An 18,080-nucleotide genomic window follows, 5' to 3' on the forward strand; every position below is an offset into this window, starting at 1 on the left:
ATTATTATTGTTATTATTGTGGCAAAAGTGATGCAGCAGCTACTGTTTCTGTCTCACAGCCCCAAAATTCCAAGTTCAAATCATAGCCCAATTGATGTCTGTCTGGAGTTTACATGTTTTTTTCCACTTCTTTTATTTTTTTCTTTCATATCCATCAGGAATCTCCCAATCCTGAACTGGACAAAGTGGGCATCGAAAATAGACAGATGAGTTTTAGTGGATGGTCAGCTTGTATGTTAGACTGCTGTGAAACAGATCAGAGCCTCATTCAGCAATTGTTCTTGACCTTTTGAAGAGTGCTGTCTAGATTGGCCCCAATTCTTTGACCATTTTAGTCTAATTAACATAGTCAGTGTATTTTGTTCAAGTATGTATGGATGCCAGATGGTTAAAATACGTCTTACAAATATTTGTGTTTACATTATGGCTGTTGTTTTTTGAAAAGTATATCTCTCTAAGCCAAAGCAGTCAGAAGTGTCCAGTGTCCAATCCTGCAACATAAATCCGTTTACATTTTTGCTTCTGCATTCAAGAAGCTACCGGATAATGGAAGAGAGGAAACATTTCCTTTCAGCTTAAATACTGAAGGGCACTGAAACTTACTGTAGTGTATTTGCCAAGTTGACAGAGTGAAGGGAAAGTTTCTTGATGAGCTTTACGGATCTTCTCAATGAGGTCCTCTAGCTCTGCTGTCAGCTCATAGCTCTCCAAGCTCTCTGGTTTTGGTGTTTCTTTCTTTTTTTTATTCCTGTCATTCCGGACAGCTGAAAAAAAAAAATATATATATCTGACTCACACATAAAGACAATACCAGTTGCAATCCAAAAGCTGCTGAAAGCAGTAATGATATGCCCTGTAGGTAGTTTCTGAGTGTCACTTTTCTTGCAGTGCGGCATCTGCACTCTACACACAATGCTATTTGGAAAAAAAAGGCTGATTATTTCCATTTTGACTCATCTCAGCAGATATTGTGAAGCCTTACTTTGATATCCAAACAAATCGTTAAAAACTCCTCTGGCTCTGATCCTTCTTTTCAGATTAATGTCAATTTAGCCAATTAATGTCAGTGTTAAATTGGAATATTGGTGTCAACTGGCTAATTTGTAATGACATTGTTTAGCAATTATTTAAAATCCTAACCACACTTCAAAACTTGTGATTCTAATTGCTTGCTAGGCATTCACAGAAGTCTTAACCACACAGCAGACTACCTCACACTATTCATTTTTGTGAGAATTTTATTCTGATCTTTTAATGCAAACAAAATCAATAAGAGTGTAATATTATTAGTATTAATATGGTGATGTGGTTTCAGCTTTTTAATGGCACTGGGTCTTTGTACTCAAGAGCTTGAAAAATTAAGAGCAGCTTTTCACATGCTATCCTTAACACAGTCAGATTTAAAGTATATCTCAATCAATCTTTATTTATCTATCTATTTCCAGCAGAAATCATCATAAGGTGCTTAAAAAGACAAATTAAAACACAACATAAACCCTCATAACAAGATACATTCAGAAAATTAGAACTGACTGCAAATGTCCTAGCAAACAGTCAGAATGCAAAATGGCATATGGGACATTAATTGGAGTCAATCGATAATAAGAACTTTGAAGGTAGCACAGACATAATAAGGGCCTGTTTTAAAGGAATTATGCACAGGTATAAAATGCAAAAGAGAATGGGTGGGTTATCATAAGTGATCTGAATTATGTTGTAGTGTAAATATTAAAACACTTAACCTGGTAGGAGAGCTGGATAAGCAAGTTTTGGCTCAAGCACATTTATCACCCTGTTTGATCCGATAATAATTTTTTTAAGTGCTGCTCTGGGGTATGTAATTTGTGGTAAGGGGGTTGAAAGCTCTGCATCATTCTGGTTGTGGAATTTAAGAGCCTCCAGAAGGAGGACAAGCTTTAGAAGCTTAAGCACCAATTCCTCTTCCAGGGAGACAGTCTGGGCAAATACAGGTTGCCTGGGATGGAATGGAAGCTAGTGGCTGAGATGAATGTACATGAACAAGTCTGTGCTGGCCAACAGCTGGACTGGGGTGGTCGGTGGTAGTTGGTGGGGGGTCATGCTGAAGAGGTGAATCATTGGTAAATAAGACACTTCCACTTGTGCAAGAGGTACGTCAAGGAAAGAAAATTAATGTTTGCAATGCCATCAACATACTAAGATGGAGAGCCACCTGGTAGCCTAAGCACACTTATTTTACTCTGAGTATGTTTTGGGCACAATTGGAAATGTTAAGCTAATCTATGAATAAAAAGTGTAAATTTCTCCCCTGTCTGTTGTGGCACTCTGGGGTTATTGATGTTACAGAAAGGGGTGGGGGTGGGGGGGGGGAATTTAACTACAATACCCGACAGTGACCTGGCTGGTAAGAGTAAACATACAAGGACTATAGATGGGATTTGGAGCATTCTGCAAAGAGTCTGAAAAGGAAAAGAGTTCACAGTTGAACTTTGGGGATTGCAAGAGAGTCTGCATCAGAACGATGATTTGTGCCAAAGCCAGAGGTGCCCCCAGCTGCTACGGCTGAAAATATATTAGTTGCAGTCATCTGGTGTACCTTAGAAGGTGGAGGTGGATTTATAGGTATGTGAACTTTGTTCGGAAATAGGGCCCCGGCTCCAAATTTTAATAAATACTACAAAAACAGGTGCAGTATATATTTATAAACTGTATACTGTATATAAAATGCTATAGGATGTGTCGTCCTGTCATGTGACCATGGGGGCTAGAGCCTTAATAATGGTCTTAATTAAAAGTGTATGACATGATAACACACTGGTGAAGCACAATTAGCGGCAACCTGCACAAAGTAATCAGGGCTCAGGTTTTTGCTTATAGCAAAAATACTTGACTGGGTGATGTGACACAAGGGAAAAGTACAATAGCAATATTCACTCAGCATTGCAAAGGCCATTCGTATGAAGAAAAAGAAGAACAGCAACGGCATCTCCTGAGCATCAAGTGTGACATAAATAATACAAGCGTGACAATGACAGACAAATGCCTATGCATAAGGGCCCTGTGCTCGGGTATTCACAGCAATGGTCATAATGATCACAAATGAATGTGATACACACGGTCATAGCACAAAGAACAACAACAGCCATGAACTCTCAGCAAGGAAGTGATGCTGCACTTTTACATGGTGAAAACTAAACACTGTCTTTACAAAACAGAAAAGTTCTGCTTGTTCTATATGACCCAGCTTTGTTTGAGATTGGAAGGCTGAGTGTTTCATAGTATATAAATATGAGGTCTGTCTATTAAATAACGAGACTGTATTTCTATCTCCTAAACAAAGCAGTGAGGATTGAATATGATCACTTGCCACGCAAATTAAAAACTGTCCAAACCTGCACGACAAACAACAGCACTCTCTGCTGTTTAGTTGACTGTCAGTCACCGTTTAATGCATTTGTGTTTCCTCTTGTGTGTCATAATCTTGCTAAGTTTAAAAGTTGAGCAATGTGTCAACTTGAAATTTTTGGAAAACTGAACAAAACACCAACAGAATCTTTTCAAATGCTTAATGAGGCTTACGGGGAAGACAGCATATCTCATGTGTGTGTGTTTGAGTGGCACAAAAGATTCAGTGTAGGACATGAGAACCTGGAAGATGATGAGTGCCCTAAATGACCTTCCACTTCAAGAACCAAAGAAGATGTTGGAAAAAATAGCCAGATGGTTCGAAAAGATTGCCAACTCAGTGGCCAAATGATAGCTGAGACCATACAAATTGACAAAAAAACAAATTTTGTGTGAGGATCTCAATATGAAAAAACTTTGTGCCAAGGTGGTCCCTAGGGTTCTCACATCAGAGCAAAAAGAGTGAAGCAAAAAGTTTGTGCCGACATTCTGCAGCAAGTTGAGACCCGAACCTTTTTCAAAACGTCATCACTTGTGACAAAACCTGGATCTTCCAGTACGCATATGATCCTGAAACAAAACGACAGTCCATGCACTGGAAAACACTGTCATCACCAAGAATGAAAAAAGTGCGTCAAAGCAAGTTCAAATTCAAAGCCATGCTCGTGTTTTTTGACATGAAGGGCGTAATTTGGCAGAATGGGTTCCAGAAGGCACAACAATAAACCTGAGAAAAAGAGTCAGAAAAAAACAGCCAGAACTGTGGAAAAATGGTTTAATTCTTCATCAGGACAATGCTCCTTCTCACACAGCACTTTCTGTGAAGCAATTTTTGACTGACAAAAAACATTATTATGCTGGAACATCCTCCATATTCGCAAGACTTGGCACCTTGTGACTTTTTTCTTTTTCCTAAATTGAAATCGGTGCTTAAAGGAACACATTTTGAGTCAATGGATGCAGTAAAGAAGAAAACGTCAGGTGTCCTGAAACAGCTGACAGAAACTGATGTGCCCCATGCCTTCGACCAGTGGAAACCAAGACTGCAAGGTGCAGTTGAATGTATGTTGAAGGGGCCAAGCATTAGAATTGTTCTATAAATTAAAGTGAGTTATTGTGTCAGTCTTGTTATTTAATAGACAAACCTGTTGTGTGTATATATGTACAGTATATATATATATATATATATATATTGTGGAATACGGACAGGGTCTTTGGCGGCCGGGACGTCTCCACGCTGGAAGGACCAGAGATAGGGAGTATATCCAGAGCAATACTTCTCCTGGAGCGCTAGGTGGCAGCCCCCCTGGGTTGCAGCAGTGCCTCGGACTCCCGCAGGGATCCATGGGAGTTGGACTGTGATATAGCCCTGTTGGGTTCCGTGGGCACCGCCAGGGGGGTGCTGCAGCTGCTGCTGAACCCTTATGGGCAGCTCTTCCGTCACACCCAGAAGTGCTGCCGGAAATGGGTCAAAAAGCACCTGGAGCCACTACTCTGGGAGCCAGAGTCGGTGGGAGTAGTCAAAGCTTGTCTGGAGGAGTGGAGGAGGAAAAGGAGAAAGAGAAGAAGAAAGAAGAAGAGATTTGTGCCTGGCTTGAGGACTGTGTTATGTTTGTTGGAAATGGGGGAAGGCATTTCCCATGAGAGAAAAATAAAAATAAAAAACGTGTGCTTTGAACTTGTGTTGGGTTAGGGTGCAGAGCGCCCCCTTGGTGGTCCACAATATATATATATATATATACACACACATTGTATATATGACTAGAAATAAAAACTTTTTCATGCAATGCCCACAGACACAGTGGCAAAGTTACTTCTGGATGGGAAATTCCAATTAAGCCCAAGGCAGTTCAGGAAAACAAGGATACAGTATTTCTACATGAGTGGACCTTACTGTTTGCTCTGCAGTACACTGTGCTGTTCAGAAAGGTTACTAATCTTTTTTATAAGTGTAATATGAAACATCAATATCCATGAAAATTTGAAAACTAGAAGAAGATCAGAAAAGGCCTTTTTCGTTTTTCTTTAAAACTGTGAACTTCTGATGAGCAACGTGCTAGCAGCACACACAGAATCAAAAGTTGTTTGTGTTATAGTAGTAATGCATGCAAGAGCCCACTACCATCAATAAATGCAACTGGAGAAAAGAAGAAAGGAATCAAAAATATTTATGTTGCATTATAACTTAAATCATTTAACAAGTTTCTCAGTGCTAGTGATTGAAAGCTATCTGCACTACAAAATATTAAGTTTTTACAAATTCTTGTCCAAAAGGAATATAATGGCATATACTATATTTATAATTTCCCTCTGTTCATTTTAAGTGTAAGACTGGAAAGAAACAACCACTGCATAATGATAATTAAAATGTTAACTCACATTTACAATTACAGCTAGACACTTAAAAAACACACAAAACGCATCCAATAACTGTATATTTTAATAGTTAAAAGCTGTAGTTGAATTAATGCCTAAAGATGCTTTAAACTAAATAAATACATGTATATCCAGATTTAAACTGTGTTTTCAATTGTTTCAATGTGCAAGGATTTTTTATCCTCTAAGGGCTGGGGAAAGGTACACAATAGCCCGCAGTGACGAGAAGGGGGGCTACCGCTGACCTTGTCCTGTTCTTCCTCTTCCCCCACAGCTCCAAGAAGCTGCCCGGCAAGGGCACTTAACCCTGCCCCTTCCGGAAATACCGATATAAAAGAAGCACCGGCAAAGAGAAAGGCGGCTTTTGCTGGGATACCGGAACGAGCAGCACGCCGGAGCCCGTGACTTTTTGAAAGGACTGATTGTTGTGAAAGAAGCCCCTGTACGGGACAGCGCTGAAGCGCTATTTTCGTTACTTTTGCTTATTTTGTCTGTTCGTCTCGTGACGATTGAATGGGACGACCCAGTTGGTGCCCCAAAATTCCGACTGTTTCCAGTCTGTCCTTCCACCGCCCAACCATAACGGATAATTGGTTGTATTACTATATTGACTCACAATAATGACGCCTGGCACCCTGCCCAGGGTTTATTTCCTGTCTTGTGCCCTGTGTTGGCTGGGATTGGCTCCAGCAGGCCCCCGTGACCCTGTAGTTAGGATATAGCGGGTTGGATAATGGATGGATGGATAATGACACATTTAACCACTAAATGTCAGTAAAAATATTGTATGTAATATCAAAATAGTACATGTTTTCTCTAAAATTTCTGATCCATTACGCTTAGTTTTTTTTTTTCAGAGTATATTCCAAATTCTAACACTAAGCACTTTGTTATATTTTAATGAATGGGCCCATAAAATAAAACAACAACTTTATTAACCTCTTTTTGATATTTTACATTGCGTTAAATTTAACATTTTCCAGTCTTAAATTGAAATAACTCAATTTAATGTTAATGAGGACAGAATATGAATTGTTTGCTGCATTACTTTTTCTGATATAAACAGTTCAGTTGTCTATGATTCTGACTGTTTTTTGACAGGTGAATGACTGGTAAAATGTTTTACTACTGTAATGTGAGCTTCTCATTTCATTCAAAATATAAATTAAGATGACAATATCCATATCATTGTCTCTTAAAATCAGTTTTTTTTAGCACCCCAATAAGGTCCATAGGGCCCCCTGACCTGTAAATCTGCCACCGCTAGATCTAAAAAATAAATTATTTGCAAGCATAATCCAAGTTCACATATTATGTTTCTGAGACATGAGTCACAGACTCACATCAGTTTCCTTCGGGGACCAAATTTATTCTCCTATGTCTAGTGCCTTAGGAAAGTATTTAGATCCCTTCACTTTATTCTCAGGCTTATACTAAAATCTTTTGAATTAATTTTTTTTTCCTCATCAAGCAATACTTAATACCCAAGAATAGCACATGAAGAACAGAATTTTAGGAATTTTTTGTAAAGTTATCAAAAATAAAAAATGAAAATATTACATTCACACAATAATTCAGACCCTTTACTTAGTACTTGAAGTTGAAGTATGTTTGGCGATTATAGCCTGGAGTCTTTTTGGGTATTATGCGACAAGCTGCACACGTCTGTATTGGGGTATTTTCTAATATTTTTCTCTGCAGATCAACTCAAACTGTCCAGCTGGACGAAGACCATCAGTGGACAGCCATTTTCAGGTCTGTACAGACATGTTCAATTGGGTTCTCTGGCTGGGCCACTCCAGACCCTAAGTAGACCCTAAGCCACTCCTGTGTTGTCTTTGCTTTATGCTTAGGGTGATTGACCTTGCACCATTGAGATCCAGAGCACTTTCGAGCAGTTTTCATTAAAGATATCTCTGTACTTTGCTCTGTTCAGGTTATCTAAGCCCTGACTAGCTTCCTAGTCCCTGCCACTGCATGATGCTGAATATTATTGCACAGGTGATAGGTGATGCCTGGTTTCCTCCCGAACTGACGCTAAACTTGGTTTCATCAGACCTGAGAACCTTGTTTCTCATTGTATGAGAGTCCTTTAGGTGCCTATGTGCAAACTTCAAGTGGGCTTTGATGTGCCATCTGGCCACTCTGCTAAAAAGTCCAGATTAGTGGAGTGTTGTAGTGCCGGTCGTCCTTCTGGAAGTTTCTCTCATCTCCAAACAGGTACTTTGTCATCTCTCTAACCACTGCCATTCTAACAAAACTGCTCAGTCTGGCCTGGTAGCCAGCTCTAGGAACAGTATTATATTTGATGAGGGAAAAATAAATTTAAACAATTAGGCTGCAAAATGCAAAAAAACATTGAAAAGGTCTGAATACCTTCTGAAGGCACTGCAGTCAGTGCTACACCATTCATTTCTCTGCGATTTTGTCTATCCAGTCAATGCATTGCTACCTCTGACTGCAGCATATACCTCTGACCTAATCTCTTTTGTGTGTGAAAATCTCTGCCTAAAGGAAAAGTACAACATACTGCATTTATGGCCTGTCTGAATGTTTCATGTGGGTCATCACATCAGTGAGGAATATCACAAAGTTAAATAGCATTTTTCTTAGTAACTTAGTTTATGGTTTAGCTTCTGCACTACACCACTTTTACTTGAAAGCAAGTGGTTGCTTATGCACAAAACATACACTCGACAAAACAGGAAGAAAGCAGTCAGGACAGAGGGGGCCACAGAAACAAATTCACCCTCTCGAGTTTCAAAGAACCCAATTCTGTTTACACATTTTAATGCTCTGCATCATAATTTTGTATGAACTTTATTCTTTCAACCACAACTAACATTTCTCTGTGTGACAAGAGATGTTCCTGTTAATAAGACAAAGTAATATTTGATCATACAGAACAAAACAACCTGACCTTTATCTGTTTGTTTGAACATGCATGCTGGATGCATTACTCTGAAAGCAAGTAAAGGTGTGTGTAATTTACAATGGATTAACTGTAGTGAAAAGGTGAAGCCATGAATATGTGAACATAATGAAGGGAAAATTCAACCTTTTTGACATATAGTTCATATGGGATCACTATAACACTCACTAGGACCCATGTCGTTACTTAGACTGTTTCAATATACAGAATATTGCTTTTACATTTATAAACTTGAATTTATAAACAAGTAAATGCAAATTTTTGATAGTCTAAAATTCAAGAACAAGCATATTATCAGATTTATCACACTTTATCTGTGTAAGAAATATCAGCATTACATTCCCTAAATTATGTTTTACATATCCTCATTTAAAAAACAGAAGAATGTTCTTCTTCATACTGCCAAACTTAAATATGTCTGTAAACTGTTTTTTTTTCAGACCCACCAATCCCTATTGGTCTATAAGACATAAAATAAGAAATAAATCAGTTCATCACTTGCAAATAATGCACCCACATTAGAAGGCACACTCTGATGTTTCATTACTTCTTACATTTTCAATAAAAAAAGTATTATGTCTTCTTTGGGAAACAGGAGACACACTACAATTCATTTTATTTGTTCTTTTTTAATAGTAAATAGAATATAATGGGATAAAAAGACCACCTGCACACTTAAAACTTTCTTTCTACTATGCTTCCATATACATTTTCCACTCTGGAATTCTGTTAGAACCTAAGAACATAAGAAATTTGACAAACGAGAGGAGACCATTCAGTCTGTCAAACCCGTTTGTTTAGCTAATAGCTAAGCTGTCCTCAGTATCTCATCTAGATTCTTCTTAAAGGTTGTCAAGGTTTCTGCTTCAACTACATGTCTCGGTATTCTGTTCCAGAAGTAGTTTCTTCATATGCTATGGAGATTTTCTGTTCAGTTCACATGAATGTCTGGTTGGAGTTTTGAGAATTTTTTAAATTTTTGTTACTTTTGGTACTTTTTCAAACACCTTGTGCTCAGCTGTTTATTAGTGATATCGTAACTGTTAAACCTCCCCTGCTCTTCAATAAAAAATAAATATTACATCTAGCTGAAGACATCAATTCACCATTCATCAATACATGCACTGGAGACTCCAAGAGGGAAGCCCCAACTACCTAACCCCCTGGTTCTTGAACTTATTTGCAGGGTGTGGCGAGGCAGGAAGGCACGCGATTGTGTAGCAGGGCAGAGAGGCTGCAGTGAAATGGGGGGTGAGGCTAATGAGAAGCTGTCTGTTATTTGGTTTGGTACTGTTCTGGTACTGATGCTGAGTTCTGCAACCAAATACCGATGCCAAAGTGAAAATTTTATTACCAATCCAACACTAATTCAAACAAAAAGCCATTCAACATTGGCTCTATTTTTTCATGAAAATAAAAAGCAGAGGAAATGAAGTATCCAGATGTAACCCAATAAGCAATCACTATTTCAATCAGTATGGGCTGTCATTTCTTGAGTTTATGTAATAAAATGAGGTGAGAGGTTAGTATTACTTTATATCCAGTGTTGGGAAACATTACTTTTAAAAGTAATGTAGTTACAGTACTCACTACTTATACAAAAGTAATTAAATAGGTTATATAGTTACCTATTATGATATGTAATGTGCTACAAACAGTGGTTCACTTTTACGTTACTTTTTCTTTTTTTTATATGAAAAAACTGTGCATTTCACTGGCCAGTGTTTGTTATTAAATCCTAAGCACAGATATGAACCTTCATGAAACTGACCAGAAGCACAGCCAAATCTGATCATTTTCTTTGTGTTTTATAAATATGTTTAGCCCTTCATGTGCTCTAATGTCCTCATTGCAAGGCCCGAAGAATTAGTTTGAACAATTGGCTGCTGCGCCATCAGATCTCACTGTCTATAACAAATAATTGGATTAAAACTAAACTGACACTTTATTAATAGGTTTATGTTACTGGATGGCATGCAATACACTCCATTCTGCTTTAGTGTGTGGTTGAGCCCTGCAAAGGACCGGCGTATGTCCACCACATTTGCTTCTTGTCTCACACCCAGTGTGGCTGTGACAATCACGCTAAACTGGGCAAATTAAATTTATCCCTCAGCACATGCAGGATTAAACATGAACTTATAACGTTTCTTCAGTTATTTTCACTTGATTGCTTAAACTCTTCTTCACTTGCTGTTACCATACAGCCAGAGCATGCGTGTGCATACAGTTATAGACCCCAACAGGCAATGTCTTTGCAAAAACATGCAATACTTTTGTGAAATAATGCAGTAAATTTTCTTTTTTTTTTTTGGAGTGTCAGGAATAATCTTCTGTAGTAATGCCTATCTATTTTTATAAATAAACAAGTTACTTGTTACTATAAAAAGTAATCTGATTATGTAACCCAAGTTACTTTAAATGCGTTATCTACAACGCTAATTATAAAATTGTGAATTTGGGTAAAAAAATGATATCTGCATTGTCCAAATAGAACCAAAAACTTGGGAGACCTTCACATGAAACATACCACTTGGAAGATGTTGTTACCATACCAGATGAAAGAGCGCAATTTGTAACTGACACGTCTAAGTTACTAGAAACAGAAAATATAACTTTACAATGAACTGAAGAAAAAGCTCACTTGAAAAAAATCACCATTAACTAAGCACCACTGCAGAATAGGGAAGGAGCAAAGAAGTTTTATATGTGTATGATTAACCCATTTTTATACAAGAAATATATAAATATTGGGGTATTACCACTGCTGCTAGAAGTGCACATATAATAAATGATGAATGTCCCCTTTAAGATCTACAATGATGTGAGTCATATCTCAGGTTTCTGATTGTCAAGTAAACAATGTCGTTTGTTTAAACTTTTCTGTGTATAAAAGAGGCTCAGATGTCAGTGCCTTTTGAAAAATAAGATGCAGGTGTTTGTAGTTTTTATAGATAATTTGAATTATCTGCGTAAAGGCAATTTACAGCTATAAATGTCACAGCTGCACCTGGATTTTCCCCCGTTACTCTTCAAAATTCAAATCCACTTCTTCTCTTCTTTCCATACAGGCAAATCATATTCTTCTAAGCTATAATTTTGGTCTCATTTTCACAGCCTACACGCCATCTTACAAAAGGTGACATCAAAGCTATTACTCTAACTGAGGAGAAAGTATCTTAATAGTGGAAAATGAAAGCAACTAGAAACTATCGTTCAATCTATTAATTTTTAAACATGCTTAAAGGAATACTCCACCCAAAAACAATTTTTTTCTTTATGTTATTTACCCTATGTATTTCATAGTGACAGCTGCAGAAAATTTTAAATCTCATGTTTTCATGCGGAATAGAGATAAAAAAAATTTATGATAGAATACAAGCCAACGGCGACCAATTCTGTACAATGGGAAACAATGCAAAAAAATGCCCATAGAACAAAAGAAAAGAAATTTGTATGATACTTGTGTTGCATAATCCACATATCAGTTATTCAGTTCTTTGCTCAATATTTGCAAAAATATTCCATCCATCCATCCATTATCCAACCCACTATATCCTAACTACAGGGTCACAGGGGTCTGCTGGAGCCAGTCGCAGCCAACACAGGGTGCAAGGCAGGAAACAAATGCTGGGCAGGGCGCCAGCCCACCGCAAGGCGCACACACACACACACACACCAAGCACACACTAGGGACATTTAGAATCACCAATGCACCTAACTTGCATGTCTTTGGACTGTGGGAGGAAACCGGAGGACCTGGAGGAAACCCACACAGACATGGGGAGAACATGCAAACTCCACACAGGGAGGAAACACATGTCCTTTGGGATTGACTTATTGAATTAAAGATCTGCCTCTCCCCTTCATTGGTCCAGAGGCTTATCTTTAATTCAAAAAGGCAGTCGCATGTGATTTGCTTTTCCTGTTCATGATGTGTGCGTATGTTTTCTGAAAGTATCTATTTAACAATGTTTTAGCAAAAAAAAAATGCATGTGTTTTGCAGATTTTCAGCATACAACGGGATAACTGATGTGGATTATGCAGAATGAGTAACATGAGATTGTTCTCATTTATCTGTGGATGCTTTCCACATATTTTATAGTTGCCAAGCATTGTTTACCATTGCCTTCTATTATTTCATACTTATTTCTCTTCTCCATGAAAAGATGAGATTCATTTTTTTTAACACTTTAGCTAATGTACTGCAAAAAAGCATCTATTACTCATTTGCTTTTATGTAACAAGACCTCAACAAAGGCTTCTTTGTGTCTTCTTAACACTTATAAAACATCAGTAGATTAGTTATTCAAGGAGCCACACCACATGTGCTTTCAGAAGAGGTCATCCACCTGAAGCTAAGCATGTTTGGACCCGGCCAGTATGGGAGACCATTTAGGAAAAGCTTGGGTTGCTGCTGGCAGAGGTGTTGCCAAAGCCAGCAGGGGGTGCTTACCCTGTGGTCTGTGTGTGGATCCCAATGTTCCAGTGCAGTGACGTGGACACTGTGCTGTAAATATGGCACTGTCTTTTGGATGAGATGTAAAACTGAGGTCCTGACTCTCTGTGGTCATTAAAGATCCCTGGGCATCCTTCAAAAACAGTCGGGTGTATCCTCATGTCTTGGCTAAGTTGCCCACCATGGCCTTGCCCATTCTAGCCCCCTAATCATCCCTTTTCTCTATTTGTTTATCTCTCTCACCCCTTCGTCACTAATAGCTAATGGGTGGTCAGTGTATTGGCCCAATAATGGCTACCATCACATCATCCAGGTAGGTGCTACTGTCTAAGCACTCTGAGATAGTGAGAAAAGTGCTATTTAAATACAATTAATTGTTATTATTATTAATCTCTGTGCAGTGTAGCAAATGACATGACAGCAAAATTACTTGTGAATATCAAGAATTCATAGGTATTAAACTAAATATGAAATATTATGGGAAACGTGTCTCAATTAAGCCAGCTTGGAGCACTCCAAAATGATGTTGTGCTAGTAGGTCTCACTCCAGAGATGAATGAACACTTTACTGATGCCTGTAAATGTTATGAAGACCCAAAGAAGTGTCTGTTAAGGTCTTCTTACATAAGACTAAATGAGTAATTCATGCATTTTTGCAGTACCTAAACTAAAGTGTCACCAAATTTTTTTTTTTTTTTTTACAAACTACATGAGGTAAGTAACATGTTAAAAATATATCATTTTTGGGTGGAACGTTCCTTTAATTAATTTCCTGGTCTGGGAACTAAACGACACCCTGGCAGCTTTGGTTACAATGCAGGAAGCCACACTGGACAGTAGTCAAAAAGGCTCCAACTATTCCTTCCATTTTGTGTGTTTGTTACCGACTTGTAAAATATTGCCTTTGTATGTTGATTCCTCCTGGTCCGTATTTAGACAACAATCATGCCAAGCACACAAATGTGATTGGAAATGTAATACACGGCTCAGTTTATCAGGGTGATGTTGACATCTTGCCTGATACACCTTACGATTTATAATAACACTTCCACAGCAGATGATTGTTAAGTTAACAAAATCAGTCACAATTAATTGAGGCTGCTGGCAGAGGATATGTAGTTTAGCTGTCTCTGGGTGGTTCTCTGAACACTTTGGCCTTCCTCCCACATCCCAAAAATGTGTGTTAAGCGAGCTGGTGACTGTAAACTGACCCTGCCCAAGTAATTGTGGATGTGTACATGAGTGTACCCTGTAGAGGACTGGCGGCCCATGGAGGGTTGGTTACTGCCTATTGGGATAGACACCTGCTCTGTATGGTCCTGAACTGGATATGCACGCCAGAAAATGGATGGATGGCTCTTATAGCTGGGCTGTATTAGGGTTGTGACCACTCAGGGTCTTGCTTTCACTGTCACATATTATACCAGAAAAGAAGTAAAATAATATTGCAGATTTGAATCAAAAAATATTTTGCCTAGGAAAAGAAAAGGTGAAGTAAGGACAAAATATGTTGCCGTAGCTTTGTAAACACTAAAGGATTTGAAAAACAAGCCAAATGTCCCTGCCTTAAGCACTCTTGATTAGAATGCCCAGGAAAAAATTATGCATTACTGAGAATCATCTTGAAGATTCAAGTCATGTAGCGGCAGAATCTTGGCACAGGTATTAGTCACATACGGAAATTATTAATCTTCATTATGGAAAGATTAGCAGAGGGGATATTTGTGTTTGTTGATCTGTGGGCAGTGGGGTCCAGTGGTTTAGCAGCTGGACTTTTAAGGCAGTAATCAAAAATATCCAGCTTAATTAGGAATCCAAAAGGAATAGAGTAGAAATCAAAATTCCAGAAGTATTATAAAAGAACAAAATAAGGACCAGGAACTTGAAGCATATAGGGGGTGCTGGGAAATAAATAAAAAAGATCTGAATTGAACGGTGACCTAAATGTCTAAAAAAATGGCTGAATATGCACACTCCCTATAATATCTGGGTATCTGCTAAAACCCACAGACTGACAGGTACAGTCAGAATGAGGTTCTTAACATGGGGTAAGAAGAGTGACAGTACATGAAAGCTTCAAATACTGAGCCTGTTACCATATTGGCCTTCAACGGGACAAAGGACTGCAAAATAACAAATGAGGTGCCTAACTTATTCACTGAAAATGTCTTACATTGAGTTGGCATTTGCAAAAACATTATATGGTATATAAAAACACAACTATATATTTTTTATCCAACTGATCTAATAACCCTTGGCTACATCTGGTATAACATCTTTGTAACATAAAAATAAATTGCCTAGCCATCCATTCACACAAGCAATTTTTGAATCTGATTAGAGTCCTCAAAATTCTAATTATAAAGAAGCATCTGATGCAGAAGACAACATGTTCATTTTGGGCCGGCAGTGCTGAGGCAGCACTAATTTTTCCAAGAGTTGCATTTGTGTTACACAACATTCCACTGAAATTCCCAAAGCACAATAAATCTTCACAGAACTCAAATGTCAGAAGAGACTGTTTTATAAGATACGATCTGCTGTGGAATATTATATTAAAGCTGCATTCATGCACTGCTCTGTGTTATGTAATAGCTTAAAACAAAGCAAAGCTTTTAGCTCCTATTAAAACACTTTCAGTGGCAATCACTCCAGTAAGCCTGCCCTTCTGTCTTCATAAAGAGACATTAGTGTGGTCTTTTTATAATAAATACATTTTTGTTAACACTGCCCTGAGAAACTTGCTGCACGTTGACAACCACGATACAAAAAAAATATGTTGTGCTGTGTTTTTACTTGGAAGAAATGTGAGCAATTCATTTATTATCATGCATGCCTAACTCAGATCAAGGTTGATGGACCTGGAGCCCATCGTGGCAGCATCAAGTGCAAGGTAGGAATCAGCAGTTAGGTAGACCTCTGGCAACTTTGGACCTATATGTATACAGTTCCTTTAAAAAGTATTCATCTGATGGAAGTTTATTTCTATACAACACTGAGCCACAGTGGATTTAATCTGGCTATACTGACACTGATCAACAGGAAAAGACTTTGTAATGTCTAAGCAAACAGAGATCTCTGGCCAGGCATATAAAGCATATTTAGCATATAAAACGCTAAATAATTGAAACAAATGAGTATTCGCCCCTTTATTATCCATCCATTTTCCAACCCGCTGAATCCGAACACAGGGTCACGGGGGTCTGCTGGAGCCAATCCCAGCCAACACAGGGCACAAGGCAGGGAACCAATCCCGGGCAGGGTGCCAACCCACCGCAGGACACACCCACACACCAAGCACACACTAGGGCCAATTTAGAAACACCAATCCACCTAACCTGCATGTCTTTGGACTGTGGGAGGAAACCGGAGCGCCCGGAGGAAACCCACGCAGACACGGGGAGAACATGCAAACTCCACGCAGGGTGGACCCGGGAAGCGAACCTGGGTCTCCTAACTGCGAGGCAGCAGCGCTACCACTGCGCCACCGTGCCGCCCCCCCCTTTATTATGACATATCTCAATCATCACTGAATTAGGTCAATGGAGAACACCTGTCAGTATTCAAGAACTTTGAATTGATTGTTGTCTAAATGCACCTTATCTGGGAGGTCCAACTTGTGGAAAGTCAGTATGGTGGCCTAACCTATACAATGAAGACAAAAGAACACTTCAAGCAACTCTGTGAGAAGGTGATTGAAAAGCACAAGTCCGGGGAAGGGGACACGAAAATACTTAACTCATTCAATATCCCTTAGAGTCTAGTTAAATCAATCATTAAGAAAATTAAAGAGTATATCTGTCTAGAGCAGCCAACCACAAAAAACAAGTGATTGTGCAAGAAGATGATTACTGAGGGATGCCTGAAAACTCTGAAGGAGTTACAAGTTACAGTGAATTAGAGTGGACAGACAGACCTGTTGTCCAGGTGTTTCACCAGTCGCGGCTTTATGGGAATGAGGCAAAGAGAAAAAACACACATGACATCTTGCCTAGTGTTTCACTGAAGGCACATGGGAGATTCTAAAGTCAGATGGAAGAAAATTCTATTGTCTAATGAGAATAAAACTGAGATTTGTGGCCATCAGGCTAAATGCCAAGTTACACCTTATCAAAAACACATCATCCCTTTCATGGTGGTGGCAGCATCAAGCTTCAGGGATACTTCTCTGCAGCAGGCCCTAGAAGGTTTGTAAGGGTAAGGGGTAAAATGAATGGAGCAACATACAGGGCAATCCTGGCGGAAAACCTGATGCAATTTGCAAAAAAACGCACTTTGGAAGAATTGTTTTCCGGCAAGACAAACACCTCAAATATGAAGCCAAAGCCACAAAGGAATGGCCTGAAAGCAACAACGTTAATGTTCTTGAGTGGCCAAGTCAGAGTCCAGGGCCTCGTGTATAATGCCGTGCGTAGAACTCACACTATAACATGGCGTAAGCACAAAAGCGGAAATGTTCGTACACACAAAAAAATCCAGATGCATTAATCTGTGCGAACAGCAACTTCCACATTCTTCCACTACATAAATCCCGGTCAGTGTGAAAAGTAACGCACGTGCACGCGCCTGCTGTCCCACCTCCAACTCCTCCCAGAATTACGCCTCTTTGAATTTGCAAATCAATATAAATAGCCCTTAAGCGCAGCCTTCTGTGAAAAGGCAATGGCAAAAGCACCGGGGAAAATAGAAGAATTTCAGTGAATTCCAAGTGGAGGCAAGGAAAAACGTACTATTTGTTGGTTTAAACAATGGTATAAACAACAAAAGGAAGTCGATTGAGTGACATAGAGTATCGGAGAAACTCGAAAGCTCAAGTTGACAAAGTCGCACAGTGCCCGGAATAAAAAAGAAGTTGTCACATATCAAAGTCGCCGTGAAAAGGTGAGTCGTAGCCCACCGTTTGAGTGTCATATGAAAGCTTATTAGAG

At 38.9% G+C, this 18,080-nt stretch overlaps 1 protein-coding gene across 9 annotated transcripts in view; it reads right to left on the reverse strand.

Moving 5' to 3' along the window:
* Positions 1-18,080, reverse strand: part of LOC114664168 (retinoic acid receptor beta) — a 572,516-nt gene that overhangs the window by 189,440 nt on the left and 364,996 nt on the right. For 3 of the 9 annotated variants that reach the window (XM_051936144.1, XM_028818157.2, XM_028818158.2), the window contains one exon: positions 604-764. The exons of the other annotated variants lie outside the window; for them this stretch is intronic. In XM_051936144.1, the coding sequence (XP_051792104.1) occupies positions 604-764 (161 nt within the window). The remainder of the gene's footprint in view (positions 1-603; positions 765-18,080) is intronic. 9 annotated transcript variants of the gene reach the window in all.

Source organism: Erpetoichthys calabaricus, chromosome 13, assembly GCF_900747795.2.
Source record: "Erpetoichthys calabaricus chromosome 13, fErpCal1.3, whole genome shotgun sequence".
Classification (NCBI taxonomy): Eukaryota; Metazoa; Chordata; class Cladistia; order Polypteriformes; family Polypteridae; genus Erpetoichthys; species Erpetoichthys calabaricus.